This window comes from Calonectris borealis, chromosome 19 (assembly GCF_964195595.1).
Source record: "Calonectris borealis chromosome 19, bCalBor7.hap1.2, whole genome shotgun sequence".
Lineage (NCBI taxonomy): Eukaryota > Metazoa > Chordata > Aves > Procellariiformes > Procellariidae > Calonectris > Calonectris borealis.
The window spans coordinates 1959378-1974968 of record NC_134330.1 but is presented as its reverse complement, the minus strand read 5'-3'; the positions used below and the strand labels follow the sequence as shown (position 1 = coordinate 1974968).

Here is a 15591-nt window from a genome sequence, read left to right as displayed (position 1 = left end):
TTTACGGGAAATTCGATGGGCTTTTCCCCTCCGAAGACGCGCTGCTCCGAGGCCCCCCGCCAGCCGCTCCCTCCCCTCCGCGGCAAGGCAAGCCGGTCCCCAAAGGGAAAGCAAGGACAAGGCAGGTATGATTTCTTTTTTCCCCAATCTTTTTTTGAGGTTGATAGATGGAGACACCGATAGGTGCCTGGATAGAAGCGTTTCCACGCCACAGAGTAAAGCTCTTCCCCTCCGTCAGGGCTTGCAGAGCACCACTCAGCCAGGCCTGAGGAATGTGGGCTTGGGCGAGAGCCATTACGAGTGGCTTGTCACTGAGGTCCTCCAGCTGATGTCTCCTGTGCCGGCTTACTTTTACGACGAGTTGATGTGCCTGCGGGGGTTGGCAGCGCCGGCGGCAGCAGCACAGCAACGCTGCCACGTCCCCCTTAACCTGGACTTTTTCCAGGGAAGGACACGGTCCCAGGGCAGGGATGCGAATCTCAAAGGTGCCTGGCGGTGCACAGCAGGAGGGACTAGGCCTGGAGCTGCGCAGGGGGACGGGGACAGGGACGCTCCAGCCCCCCCAGGGCCACCCCCCAGGCAGGAGCAGGGGGGTGACGGGGCTGCACTGGCCTCCCCCGGGAATAAACATCTCACCCCCGAATGAAAGGGACTCCGTGGATCTGTTCAAAACAGTTTATTGTATTTTTTCGTCAGACAAACACATTGATTTCTGGACCACAGTAGAGGATGGAAACCTTTCACAAACTTATTTATTTGAAAATACAAATATAAAATTATACTTTCCACATCTGTGATGTGAGAGACCCCCATCCACATAGTATTTTACAACAGGGCTTTAGAAAGCCATACACAGAGACCTGAAAGATGCTTGATATATATAGATACATATATATATGTATATATATAAAAAAAAAGTCACTACCAAAGTTCTCATCAGTTCATACTAAAGTATAAAAGGAAGGGCTAGGCCTGCCACTGTGCCATAGTTTATTTAGGTACATTTATGACCACCTGAAATGCTTAGACTTGCATCCTAGTACTGATGGAGTTCAGACCTCGTACAACAGAGAATGACGGGGATTTGCTACCTACGACGGTCGACGCGACACACGAGCCCACGCGTGGTGTTACGAGTATGTACAGACCAGAGAGCCGGGCGCACGGGCGAGCCCCGCTTCCCCCGGGCTGCCGGGGCTTCACCCTGCTCGGACACGGAGCTCTCTCGAGACAACACAGTCGGACTGCTGGGAACCGAGAACCGATCACGAGGATTTACTTTCTCAAACTACTTTTTTTTTTTTTTGGTAATTTTTATTACAGTATTAAAGTATTGCTTAGCTTACAGAATCTCCTCACGTAGTGTTCGCACACGGCAATGGGTTTGACTTGGATTCTGTACGTATGAAACTCTACAGTGTCTGTGCGCAGACCGGGATCTGCCGGTGTGTCTTCGATGCATCCTGTCTCTTCACCTTACACTAACTTCAGTTTTCTGTTTGAACTATTTCGCTTAAAAAAACAAACCAAACCACTAAAAAAAATAATTCAGAAAATTCCACCCAAAAGACATTTCCATAGCATAAAAGACAGCTATGAGTTAGTGTTGGTTTTTTTTTGTAAACAGTTTCATATGCAATATCATACATAACCATGGCTGGCCTTCAGTAAAAATGTAGTAAACTATATTGCTTTATTATTGATTATGTTGCATTGAGTGAACGGCAGAAACGAAACAGGAAGGTAACTGTGGCTGGAGTCGCTAGCCCTCATTCACACTACAGATGAAAACAGCATCCTGGGCGTCAGAGCAGGGAAGAAAAGAAATCCGAACACCTTTCAGGTCGTTATTACCAACAATTACCCAATGGTTTAACTAGCCTAGCAAGATGTGTAACATTCACCAGCGGTACGCTGCTGTACAATGGAGAAAAAATAAACTTACAGCAAAGAGAGCCATGCTACCTTAAAGTCCAAGCTACAAATTCAACTTAAAATGAACGGTTATGAAGTATAAGAAACAAACAAAAAAAGGGACAGATCAGGCTTCGTTTTAATCAAGCCAATCACAAACGACTTTTGATTTTGAAGGGGGAGGGTACCCGAGCTCGTGTGGCTTGCTACAGCTCCTCTCCAAAGGTCCCTCGTGGTGGGACACGGCCCGTCCCCCGCGCCGGGCAGGGCTGAGCCTGCCTGCGCCTTCGGGTGCCCACTTGGCACAGCCAGATGGAAATCCCTCTCTTGGTCACTCCGGGGGTAGCGGCTCCGTGTGAGATATTGGGAAAGAAAAGGGCAATATCCCTCGGAACGATCCCGCACTCGCTGTGCTTGACTAAAACAAAGGTGGAGCTGAACCTTTGTGCCGAAAAATTTACAAAAAACCCCCAAACAAACGAACAAAGGAAAAAAAAACCCCTTCGAAATGGACTTCTAGATGAGTGGGGGACTAACGTGAACCTTAGTCTAGGTAGCCACATCAAAACATATCGGATTCCACGACATTTGTGCTATGGGCCACTGGGACTTCTCAAAAGGTATATAAACATCTAAAACATATTCACACAGATTAGCAATTTCTTCTGAGCATTCTTAAAAAAATATTTTTTTTTTCTCTTAGTAAAATCGTTTTAATATACCGTGCCTCCCTCTTTTAAAAAATAAATTAAAAAAATCCAGTTTTGCATATCTAGCATTAGCATTTAAGGTAGTATGGCACATCCCCTTTTCAAAGTCAAGGGTGGGGATCTACAAATGCCTTAGGAGTTTGCCAGCATTTTTAACATTGTGAGACCTTTGGTTAGTTGAAACCGCATCAGATCAGCAAAAGGAAAACAAAACAAGAGAAAAAAACCAAAAAGAAAGAGGAAAGAAGGAAAAAAAAGGAAAACCTTCCCAAAATTATTAGCATTTTTTTCTTAAATAAGAGAAAGTTCTATCCTTACTGGTCCTAAATCTGAATAACTACATCTAAATTTTTAACCTTAATTACGATACACCTACCAATATGTACTAGAAGAGGAAGAGAGAAAGAGGGGGGGAAAAATTCACTACACTAGCATCAGGACAGCACTCTTACAAGATAGCCATTTTATACACTATTAACATACAACAATGATCAACAAAGAATCTTCTATGAGGTGACAGGGAATGGAGAGGAAAACCAACTGGTAGTACAGTACATCATCAACATTGACAAAATAGCAATAAAAAATTCCCTGACGGTACATTGAATTTCAGGGAATTTGGTTTGTTGTTTTTTTTTCGTTTTTATTTTTTAAAGAATTGTTTTATTTATTTTATTACTTGATCAAGTCTCAATATTTAAAAAGCGTCCAGCATTTTGCTTAAACCTGGTTGTTCTGAAATAAGAAAAAAACCTAAAATATCACATAAAAAGCATGATTCTTTTTTAAAAACAAGGAAAACAAGGTTTTCTCCTTTCGGTTAGCAGTATGGTGCCTTGTTTTTGTTAAAGATGCCTTGCTCTACCTTGTCTATTGAATGTCTACATTAGTCTACTTGTTAGTAAAATTTACAAAAATAGGAGTGCAGCAGCTCTTTTTAACAAATGTCGCATTCAGTGTCTTATACTGGCTGTACCTAAAGTACCAAATTTATAAACGTAACAATTTAAAAAAATATTAATAAAACTTGTCAATATTACGTTAAAAAAAGAAGAAATATATCCACACTACAGTATGTTCTTAATGCCACCTACCATGTTGTACTTCTAGTTTGCTGTTGCAGGCCTATTTACCAATATTAAAAAAATTAAATTAAAAAATATCCTTCATAAGTTTCCTCCCCCAACAGAGGACCATATATATAACAGCCAAATATTAAACATGTGCAAATAGGAAACTGTCAGTTTTTCCCCTACCAGTCACAGTGCAATGATGTTTTATACTTTATTTTTTTTAAAATTCTGTTTACAACTACAATAAATTAAAATCTTCCGTTGCTTCTAGGGTGAAACTTGTAGCACTGAGGTATTCCCAAAAAAAACAAACCAAAGTTGCTTTCCTAATTTGTTAATACAGAAAGTAATGGATAAAAAAGGTAACCATGCAAGCTGTAAAGCCGCTCCACCCGCATCAGGCGAGCGCGGAGGAGGGACCTCGCCCCCGCCCGGGCTGCGCAGGGTGCCCAGAGCAGCTGAAATGACTGGACAGCAAGTTGATCTAGTTTAAAACAACAACTAAAAAAAATAAAGGTGTGCTTTGAACCGTAAATGCGTTAAATAGGAAAACCGTAGCTTCTTTTTCAGTCTTGGGAAAAGCAGGTTTTAAATGAAAAAAAGACCACGAGACTGTTCCTTTGTAGGCTGTGCACGTCTGAGAGCGAAGATGCTGGTATGACGCTAGGAGAGCTGGAAGGGCTACCGCGCCTACGGAGCGAGCGGACCAGTGTGTGCATCACTAACTCCCGCGGCCAGCTCCGGCAGTTGGTCGGAAAGCCTAAAACTTTCTTTTTTTTTCTTCCATTTTCATAGAGAAACTGCCTTAGGCTGACTCCATCACAAAAATAGGTTTGTATTTCTCTTTCTTAATAGTTTATATGTAGTTAATGGAATTGTATTTACAGTATTTTTTTTTTCAGAATTCACAATTTCAAAAAACCTTATATCACCTCTTTCAACAAAAAAAAGCACTTATAGAAAAAGGACGCACAAAAAGTTTGTAGTCCTTGCCTTATTGCCGAAAATAGATAGAATTAGGTTAACGAAGACGCCACAAACGAAAAGAAGGGCTAGAGAACCTGCTGCTCACCCACGCCCCCCGCGCCCTGCAAGGCCACCCCGAAACCGTGCCCGCCGCCGGCTCTGCGCCCCCCGCCACCCTCGGCGGCTGCAGAGCCGGTACCAGCGGCTGAGACTCCTGTCACCATCTCAGCATCCTTTAAGCAACAACGACTACGTAAAACAGAAGGGAGAAGGAGGGAGGGGGGAAAGAAAAACGAAAGAAACCCCTTAATATAAACAGTTACACTATGGTTAGGCTCTTGCTAGATACACAAAGAATTAGAACTACGTGGCTACGAGACTATGTCAAAATGCTACGAAAAAATGTGGTTGGAGAGGTCTAAAAAGAGGGGGGGAACCCATCAAGAAAATAAAACGAACAAGAAATGGATTTTATATACATACTTTTAAAAGCTGTTGTTTTTATAGTACAGCAGATTCATGAGATGATGAGAGAGATTTTAAACAACCTAAGTCCGTCGAGTGCCACCTCCAGTTTGTTTGCGTTATCGGTGATGATGTAGTGCTCAAAGTCTGATGAGATCACCCAAACATGGGCCCGTTCAGAAACTTCGCCCCGTCTTGCCCGGACATCCAGAGAGACTCTGCAGGGAGGAGAAGGCAGAAACAGGGCACGGAGGAGAGTGAGAGTTAATCGAGGCCAACCGGGATTTTTCACAACCCCCCCCCAGCGTTTGCAAAGGCTTTGCAAAGCCGCAGCGTGCTCGGATCCACACCAAAGGTGAATCCGGAGCGCCCCGGCTGAAATGCCGAGGCGTTCCCGGGACTGCCGCCGTGGGAAAGCGTAATGTGTTTACTGCTCTCACTTCCCAGCTCCGTGCCCGTGGAAAGCAGCCTGCCAGCTAAGCCTGGACGCCAGGCAGGCAGCGCCTTCCCCGGCAGGCTGGGGTTAGCTGTGTGCTGGTTTAGGAACAATAAAATGCGACTTGATATATCGGAAGGACAAAACTGCTCCTCCGGCATCTGTTACGCCAGGAATTTACAAGGCTTCGGTAAAAGGAGTTTTTTCTAAAGGCACGGCTAAAGTACTTGAATGGTAACAACTTCTACATGGGCACACTGCAGCGGTGATGATTTATTTTATAACGGAGGCTTCCGCCTCTAATGCTCTGTTCCTGCCGGTGCTTAACGTTGAGATGGAAATAAATATTAGGGCACCGGTTCTGCAGGCAGCCGCTCGCAGGGCTGGCTGCGGTGAGGAATGCACCCTGGCAACGTGTTTTTGGGGGTGACCTCCAAAACCCATCCCCAATTGGCCGTGCCCAGGGTGAGGTCCCACCAGCGCCCCGCAGCTCTGTGGGACCGGCGGGTCCCTGCCCCGGGCACCCGCAGCTCAGCCAGGTTCACCCGCTCCGGCCGCATCCTGCCCCGAGGAGCGGGGGCAGCCGGGCGGGCGAGGGACCAGACGCCTCGGGATGTGCTGCCGCAATAAAAATTTCAAACTCAGTGGTCCTTGAGGAATTAATAATAAGGCTCATTTCCTCCTCTCAAAATCTATTTTAATTAGTAATGAGCAACATTAAAAGCACTTTCTGTTTTTAAGTCATTAATGGTTTGAGTCTTCATACTGGCCAGTAAATGATGGTTACAGTTTGATGTGTTGTGGTAAGTGTAAAATGATTACAATACATTAATCTGATGAACGCTGCCTTCATTGCAGCGTTATTAGCGTGAATTATGATGTTCTGCTTAGGTCTCCAGCCGGCGTTGTGTACCACCTCGTTATTACAACGGCTGACGGCCCAGAAAACGTGAAGGATTCTGACAAATTGATCTGTGAACATACACTGATAGGTGCAAATAATAACTGGGATCAAGGCAAGAGTGCTTCTGCCACTTTTTTCTTTCCCATAAAAAATAGTACTTGGTGGAGCAAATCAATTGACGGAACAATTTCAGGTAATCTTGGGTGTACGTGGGTAGATGAAGAGTAAATAGAAAACCCCCTTATCTACTAGTATTTAAGTATAAATCTATTTTTATATAATTTAAAGCCTCCAAACGTTTTTCACAGTTCCCAGCCCCTTGACTAACTGTAATTCTAATTTCATACACTGATTTTGAACGTAAAGCATGTGACATTGATCAGTAGTGCTGGGTGAAAGGCAGAGAAATAAAGTCTGTCACATCCATTACGTCTGGCTGTACGGACTAAGAGCTCTAGAGGCAAACCCGTCCCATTTAATGGGGGTAACTCTGTTTTTCATTGTCTGACTTTTCTAATCTACTCTATTCTCAGTATAAGAATATTTGTTTGCAAAGATGAATATGCCAAAGGCCAAAAAAAAAAAAAAAAAATTAAACATTTAATTAACTTGAGCTTAGTTCAAAGGGTAGGAAACTGGCAGCGATCCAAGGATGCATTACTCAGGTAATGTCTTTAATTTAATTTACTTAGGTTTAATTTTTTTTTAATCTTGATAATTGCTCTATGGTTACTAGTTACAACGTTATCTTTTAGCTGTAATATTTGGTACAGCACTTAATTAAGAATGATGGCCTCTCTGTAATAAAGCAGTGGGGCTCATCTGTTTTCAGACCAGTGCACTGGTAGCGGATCTATAATCCCCATCGGGAGGCTGTCAGCTGGCCCTCGGTCGTTCCCCCACAGCGTGCTGGGATCGCTGGGTTTTCTGCGGGGTTGTTGACTCTCCAAGTTATTGCACTGTCATGAATATGAAAACGCGACTTTTGGGGGGTTTAGCTCCCGATCTGCCTTCCAGTTTCCAACCCCTGAGATATTGATTTGAATAACATAAATCACAGAAAGGAATGATTAAAGGCCGAGGAAAGACGAAATGAAGATAAAAAATTGTTCACTTAAAGTAAACATAGGGGAGATGGTAGTTTAGCACAAAGTACAAATGGTATATACTGTAATACCTCCAAGTGAGATGGCAACCAACCATGTGTAACGTTTCAATGGTATCCATTTGTAAAAGCCGTTGCAATCAAAGGTCCCTAAAATTGTACAATTGTTAAGTTCATCAGTGCTCTATACATGGGAACAGATGATTATTAATTTTGGCAAGAAATTATCAAAGGACTTGAAAGACTGTGTTGCCAGCATGAATAGGTATTTGCGAGAGCTGTTCTGGTCACCAAGGACTGGGTGTGCTGAACCCTGCGGTTACCTTTCCAAGACCATAATCTTCTCATTCTCCCGGTTGCAAAAATAAGCTTTGGGGTCTCCCTTCTTTATTTTTAAACCAGAGTTAGTAAATGGACGGTGTTAAATAAATATATGTGTAAAAAAGGCTACGGGACTCTTTGCAGTTATTGGGGGAAATTAAGAGGCTGCCAATCTGCAAGGCAAATACAAAATCGTTCTTTGGAGAAGTGTTAGTGCAGACAAATCCGGCTACCCAGGCTCGTACCTCGTACCCTGTAACTTGAAAAGTCGGGACGTTGCTGAGGCCGAAGTGCCCAAGTTTTCAAGAACAAACAGGTCTTTTTCTTTAGGTGAAAAATGGAAATAAGAGGTGTTGTAAGAGGTGCGAATGGCAGTTTAAATTGATGTAGCTCTTAGCAGAGCAGTAATACTCCGTGTTTGGTACCAGAATTGATCCGAAGGGGTTGTCAAGTCCCTGGCGTGACCACGGGAGGGGCAGGACCAGGACGGGAATTGAGCTCGAGGGCACAAACGGAGGCAGCAGGGTTTTTTTGTCTTTTGGGTACCTGCTTGGTTGCTTATGCAATAAAAGTAACACAATTTCAGGAACTTTGTCTGCACTACGCTCCCGCTCCCCCCACTCATCCAATTTGGGCACAGAGTGAAATTCTCCACTCAGTTTGAGGGGTCTTGGGGGAGCCCTCTGTACTCTGACATGTTTACCAGGCAAGAGGAAAAAAAATCCAATTGTTTGACGAAGAAAAGGGAAACAACTTCAGTTGCAGTTTTTCTGTTGGGGAGACTGACAGCCCCCAAAGAGGTCCAACCACATTCATGCTAACACACAGGTAAAACAGTGCGATCTGAAAAACAGCATGCAGCTTTGTTAAGCAAATCTCCGTTGCCCATCATTAGTGAGCTTGCAGACCCACGCGGCATTAAAGAATTACTTTTCCAATGACTTGACAACAAACCAGAAGCGACTTACTTTTAACCTGCAGCTTTTAGGGACTGTTAGCGATGTCGTACCCGGCTGGAAGTGACCCAGGGGGTCAGGAAGTGCCAGCGTCCACCCCCGCCCCACAGGGATGCTGCAGCTGCAGGGACGGGCGGTGGGCAGCGGGACAGCCCCGTGGCCAGCGGTGGGACGGCCGTCCCCTCACCCCGGTGGCTGCGGGCAACCCTGGGGTCCCGCCGGCTCAATTAACGAGCCGCTTTTTCCTCGTTTAGGCTGGAGCAGGGACTGCTGCATTGTCTGCAAATGGGCGCGTCAGCCGGGACGGGTGGCTGGGCTGATATAAAGCCCGTATAGATAAGGAGAAACTTTAAAGCCCGTAATTATTAAATATCTCCTTTTGAAAGGTGTCAAGTCTGGACCGCAGAAGGCAGCAGACAAGCGTTTCCAGCCGAGTTGGCACCTGGAGCGGCACGCCGGGCAGCCCGTGGCAGCTCCAGCGGTCGGGCACAGCTCTAGCAGGCTACGGCAGCAAGGCGCTACGCTCGCCGTCAGGTCATAATTAACGAACAACCCAACACCCCCCCCCGTCATTAAACAATGAACCCCGCCTCGACCGAGAAAGAGGGGCGGCGGCCCTGGCGCCGGCGCGCGCGGTACTTACGGCGATCCCGTGGCCGAAGCCGGAGCCCGGCTGCGGGCTGGCGGCGCTTATGTAGTTACCCACGCCGGAGTCCTGGCTGGCCGTGCCGTAGAGGTCCGCGACGGGCCCTGGGCTGTTGGCCCCGGGGAAGCCTCCGGGTCGGGCTGGGTTGGAGCCTGCCGGGGAAGCGGGTGCGCCAAAATTCGGTTGAGCACTGTAGCTATTCAAGACTGGTGTGCAGAGAATAAAGCTGGGTATGAGGCCAGACGCCGGGCATGCACCGTTATTACAAAGCCAAACACCAGAATAAACAGCCTAGGCCCAACTTCTAACACTTAACCAAGGCCATGCGATAGGAGAGCAAGTACTGGATAAGAGTCAGCCCGTACTACTACGAAGCTTAGAGCTCCAAAAATATAGATATGGATATATATAAAAAAAAAAGAACAATCATTCAACACACTACTGCAACCAGAGACTGGAGGTGCTCATTTTCACCAAATTATCACAAAATATAATAGATATTTTTCAACATCTGACTTGATGCTCATGCAGTAGTAACAAGTTCTCTAGGTCTGGGCACGCCGAGACAGCATTCACATCCCATGCAAACTACAAAGGAACTAGTTTGAGACTACACATTGTGGTAATATTGATATTAAAATGTTGACAGCAAATAACTTCAATCGCGTCTAGTAAAATCGTTTTTGGATCCATTCGATACTTTTGAAAAAAACCCGCCCTTTTAAATCAGTAAGCTGTAGAAATAGTTCAATAGATGATTTTTTTTTTCTTTAAATGGTATGGAATGGAACAGTTTGGAATTTTTTTTTTAATATGACCAAGGAGAGTGTTGTTTTATTTATTTTTTTTCCTTCTGATTTGGAGAGCGAAGACCTACCTTCGTCTCCAAAACCATGCTTGGGACATCAACCAAAATTAAACAAATAAATAAAGATCAAAAGCAAAAAAGAATTCCAGAGGGTGTATGACAACTCACCTCCTAATGTGGAAGTAAAGGAAAATTTTATTTTTTTCCTCCCTTTATATTTTTTTTGAGACAGAAAAACAATGTAAATAAGAATGGTACTAAAGAATAAATTTAGATATTCAAGCATGTTAGATGATCAGGCTTCTGCATTTCTCACAGTTGCTCTTGGATGTAAAATTTATGAGTAAGAGGTTTCAATGCAAAAGAAAAGTCAGCAGACTAGGAGGAGCTGGATGGAAATGGCTTGCGGGAAGCTGGAGCTACACCTGAGTGGTACTCGCAAGGTCTTCGGGAGCACACGGAGACTTGCCTGCCCGCACCGTCATGCCCAACTAGTGTCTCACCGCAGCCCCGCCGCGTGCAGGTGCCGGCAGCGCCGAGACACCCACTGCGAACGGCTAACGGCTGGCCTTGCGCCTGCCGCTTACAGGCTGAGCACGCTGTGGCAAACACGCCTGGGGACGGGACAAGTCCGGCGGCGGTGACGAACACCGCAGCCTTCCCGGGAGGCACCCAGCTGGGAGCCCCAGCCGGGCGCTGCAGGAATCGGTACAACCGGGCACCCGCCCCGCGGCAGATCCCCTCACCTCCGCGTTCCAGGCTGCGCCAAGATTTCGGCAGCCTTTTCCTCCGGCTGCAACTTCCCGCGCATCTTTATTAGGCACTAAAAAGGGTTTATAAAATTTGATAGCCTGCAATAACCCTCTGCCGCCAGCCCGCAGGTCAGAGCCGCGCTGACCGACTGCAGGGTTTCACCGGGAGTGGAAACCAGCCCGGGAGAAAGCCCTGCTCTCCCGCCAAGGGCAGCCCAAGGGAAGGCTTCGGCAGCGCCTCACGTGGGCTGCGGTGGGCTCAGCCCGGGTTTGCTGCTGGGCCACCACCTCTCCTGCCCTGGCCCCTTCCCCCTGCACCGCCCTCCCGAGAGGTCCCCAGTTTCCAAATGAATTAATTAACTAGTCCAAAAAAAGTCAACCCGGCAGCTGTCGGCTCTGCAATGACAGGAAAGTGAATTTTACAAAATAAATGATTTAATGCAGCTCTGAACTGGTAGCAGGGGGAAGTAAGTAGGACATCTAAGCTAGCAAGTTAAAAGAAATAAGGCATGAGCGAGTAAACAGATTTTGGAATTCACTGGCAAAGAAAGCGCCTTTTTTTATTATTAAAGATTAAATGTCAAGATAACATTTGGCTTTCTCACTCATGAAGAAAAATATCCAGCTGAGATGTTCAAAAGCCCTTTATTACTATAAGTTAGCACTTTTTTTCCCTCTTCTTCCTTCTGGTTCAATACAACGGATGCGAGTTTTACTGCCAAGTCACACAGAAAACCCAGTTGGCCCGTCTGAGCAAAGGCAGGGGCGCGGCAGAGGGACGCGGCCAGGCAAGGGGGATCCTGTTAGTAAAACACTCCCGCGAACCCCGCCGCAGCGCCAGGAAAGCCCATCGCACCGCCACCGCCTCGGGGCCAGGCACAGGGACCGGCCTCGGCCCCAAGCAACTGCCCACGCGGTGCCCAGAGCCGCCCACCGCCGCATCCACCGCGGCGAGGAGCAGCAGATGCCACGTGCTGATGAGCCGTGGCCATGCCGTGGCTAACGGGACAGACAGACAGACACCGTGGCACCCGGAGCCAGTTCTGCGTCATTAACCCGCAACCTCAAACCATGCAGAGGTGACAAGGGCCGTGCTTTGCCGTGTCCTGAAACCTTGCAAAGAGAACAGCAACCGGAGGCCGAGGAGCCATGGAGCGACGCTCTGTCTCCCCAAACACCCCACCCCGCCACTGTCATTTACCCCTCTCAGAAGACTGGAAACACCGCTTTCACGCCCGCAGAAAGAGTGGCAGCTGGTTATTCAAACGTCCTTCTGATTGCGGGTATGTCATCTAAGAAAAAGGTAATTTTCTATCCACGGAACATCAGTTGAATACTCCACACTCACAGGAGTGCCTGCGGAAAAACGGGCACGCCTGCCGCTCCATCGCCCGGGAACTGCCGCGCGGAGGCTGGGGACGCCCGGCATGGCTCCGCACCGCCTGCTCAACAGCTGCCTGGACAACGGTATAGAAAGGGCTGGAAGCTTTTGCAGAGATGACACTTTGCTCCAGACCCAAGAAATGAAATAGAAAAGCTCTCATAATTACCAGGAGGCTAAGCACGCCTCAGAAAGCCGCATTTGAACGGTTCACTCAGCCATGGTGAGCTGCTAATTATTTGTCTTCCTACAATAGCTGCACGTAAGCTCACCTGGAGGCAGAGGCACTTTTACCATCACTTTGAAACAACAGCAAAGGGGCCTTGGACAACTTTCCCAACATGCAAAATGTGATGCGTCCTGGTAAGAAATACCCAGAAACAAAACTTGTTTTACACAAACCTGGAATAATCTGAGATTAAAATGAAGCAGAAGGAAAACCCCCAAATCCTCCAGACTCTGAATACTGTTTCAGTCCTCAAAGAAAAATTAAGACTCCTTGGAGACATATATCTTCATGACAAAGTTCCCGACATCAGCTCAGTCGCCGGAGGAAGCAGAAGCTGTCCATGGCTGCTGTGAGCTGCAGGAATCACAGAGCACTAAGATTAACGCCTTGCAGGCTGGAAGGAATCTGAAACTTTCCCCCGGCCACCGACATCCCGCGGTCAGAACAGGAAATAATTATGGGCAGAACTTCGGAAGCATGTTACCAAAAAACCAGCAGGGGATTATGCTGTCCCAGGAGAGGGGAGGGAACCACTGCCCATGCCTTGATGCCAGTCAATGGAGACCAGGAGCAAAGCCCGACCTGTTGCCTGGTCCCAGCAGAGGTACTGGCTGAGCTGACCAAGTATCTCCTGACTTTGATTTGCCAGGAGGACCTGGCTGACCGATTCAGCATTGCCTGGGGTTGGCAGGGCCATCTCCCCCCATTCCAAGGACTGCCAGCACTCAGGAAGTCCTGGGAGTCAAAGTGCCCATTTCCAACATGCTCGGAAAGGTTCAGGTCCAATTTACCAACCAACTGCACAAGAAACCATCCTGCACCAGGCGTTTTCGCAGCTCTGAGACTGCAGCTAAGTGCCTCCAACTCAAGGGTTTCCTCTGCACACAATTTACAATCCCAAGTGTCACCAGGAAGCCCTGTGATAGATCAAGGTCAGGAGAGGTGTGGAAAAGGTTAGATATGTCTGTAAGTGACACCAAACCAACTTTTATCCTCTTCAGCCCCAACTATCTCCCCTCCTCTGGGTTACAGGAGCTCCCTCCTACGCCTATGGAGATCAAGAGATGGCAGCTAAGAGATGTGGCAGTGATGGGAACAAGGAAGTTTAATGTAGCGTTTGCTTCACTTTGGATTTGCTCTGGTATTTCTTACGGAAAAGGCTCCAAGCCAAGTAAGTTTTGCTCAGTAAATGAACATTTGCCTGCAGGCCAGAGGGACAGGCTTTGGGAAGCCTCGGGCTCTACCCTGCCCAGCGCCATGGGGGAGCGCTGGAAAGCAACGAGGGAACGTGAGATGGGGCATGAGATGCTGAAGCAAATGTGGGTTCATAAAGCAGCCCGGAACAGGCTTTTCTTTAATGCCAAGTGTTGGCGATGGTGGAGTTGGGATCTGCTGTGCACGGATGGCACAGCAAGAGCCAGACCTTGTCTGAAGGGGTGGCTGGGAGAGCCACAACAAACATCAGTGCTGTCTCCATCTTCCAGAGGCGGTGGGAAGGGAAATGCCATTGCTGCAGGGCTGGAAATGGATAAAAGGACCTTAGAGCCGGTGCCTTGCCACAAGCCATTGCCAGCGTTTAGTATTTACAGCAGTCGGGTTTCGCTATTCCTGCGTGGACACGGTGAAGCCAGGGTTTGCAGTACTTCCCTGCTGCAGCACGCGCCCGCACGCGGGGTCTCGTCTCAGGGACGTGTTTGGTGCAACCATGCACATCACGTTCACCGCGCCCTCTCCTATGCCCGAGCTGAGTCTCCTCAAAGCAGAATCTACTGAAAGTCTTTCTGCTAAAATAAATATGGACAGAATTTTAAAATGCATCCATAACCTCAAGACAGCTCTTCAACGGGCAAGACTATTTTATTGCTAACTCATCTTGGTGTCCTTTAGCAGAGCCGTCTTTAGCCACATTTAACATGTGTGTAAGATGCTCCTCAATGCAACGTTCAGACAAGAAGCGATTTACGCCAGGGAGCCGAGACCTGGGGCCCGGCACACAGCTGGCAGCCCAGGCTCACGCGGAGGCAGGAGGCTCGGTGCTTGGAAATGCTCTGCTGGGAGCAGGGACGGAGCTGGCTGGAGCTCGCTTATCAAGTGCCTTCTCCTGCAAACTGCCATGTTAACACAGACCCTGCTCGCACACTAATCCGCCTTCAACAAGAAAGGTCACCATTGAAAGATAAACTCTGTTTCGATGAACTCTTGAGAAATTTCTAAGTCAGGATTCATTATGACATTTGCCTTAGCGAGCGGCGTATTACACTAACGAGGATCCAAATGCCTCGCTGGGGGGGCGGAGAGGGCAGCTGGGAAAGCACAACAAGTCGGATGCTGAAATCCCACCCAAATAAAGTCAATTCAGCCATGAATGATGAGGGGAAAGAGGGAGGGATAGGGAGAAGAAATGTGCGGATTTTGACATTACTGTCCTACAAGGAGAACTTGCATGGTGCCGGGCTGATGATCAGTCCCTTAGGGCCTAGTAAATTAGATGTGACGACAAAGCAACGCTTTTAAGCACCACTAAAGTACGTTGTATTTCAAAGGCAAGAAACCAGGCGAAACACGTACAGAGGTGTCAGACAGGCACTGCACGGGGATCGCTGTCCCCCGCACCCAGCCCACATGGAGCCGTCGGTGACAACACTTTTCCCTCTCCTACAGCACCAAAACCCAAAGACTTAAACACCGTTGCAGGGGGAGGACCGGCTCCTACAGCAGTCTCTTCACTGTCAACTACTGTGGTTTTGCTTTTTTTTTAACACACAACAAATACGAATATTTCAAAAGTAAAAAAAACAAAAGAAAGGTGAAGAATGGTGCAAAACGCAGTTAGAGAAACCCATGGCTGCGTTCCCAGCCACCGTGCACAGGCAAGAAAACCCTCAAGTTTGAAAGAAATCCCCACGATTTACTGGATTTCCTCTT

The 15591-nt window shown here is 47.3% G+C and overlaps 1 protein-coding gene across 5 annotated transcripts in view; it reads right to left on the bottom strand.

The window, feature by feature from the left end:
• Positions 1-1292: 1292 nt before the first annotated feature.
• MSI2 (musashi RNA binding protein 2) overlaps positions 1293-15591 on the bottom strand; it is a 262158-nt gene continuing 247859 nt past the window's right edge. For 2 of the 5 annotated variants that reach the window (XM_075168323.1, XM_075168322.1), the window contains 3 exons: positions 9494-9702; positions 7646-7723; positions 1293-5346 (listed from right to left, as the gene is read on the bottom strand). In XM_075168323.1, coding sequence (XP_075024424.1) covers positions 7682-7723; positions 9494-9702 — 251 coding nt within the window. In that variant the 3' untranslated portion in view covers positions 1293-5346; positions 7646-7681. The remainder of the gene's footprint in view (positions 5347-7645; positions 7724-9493; positions 9703-15591) is intronic. The other 3 variants (XM_075168328.1, XM_075168324.1, XM_075168325.1) reach the window with 3 other exon arrangements.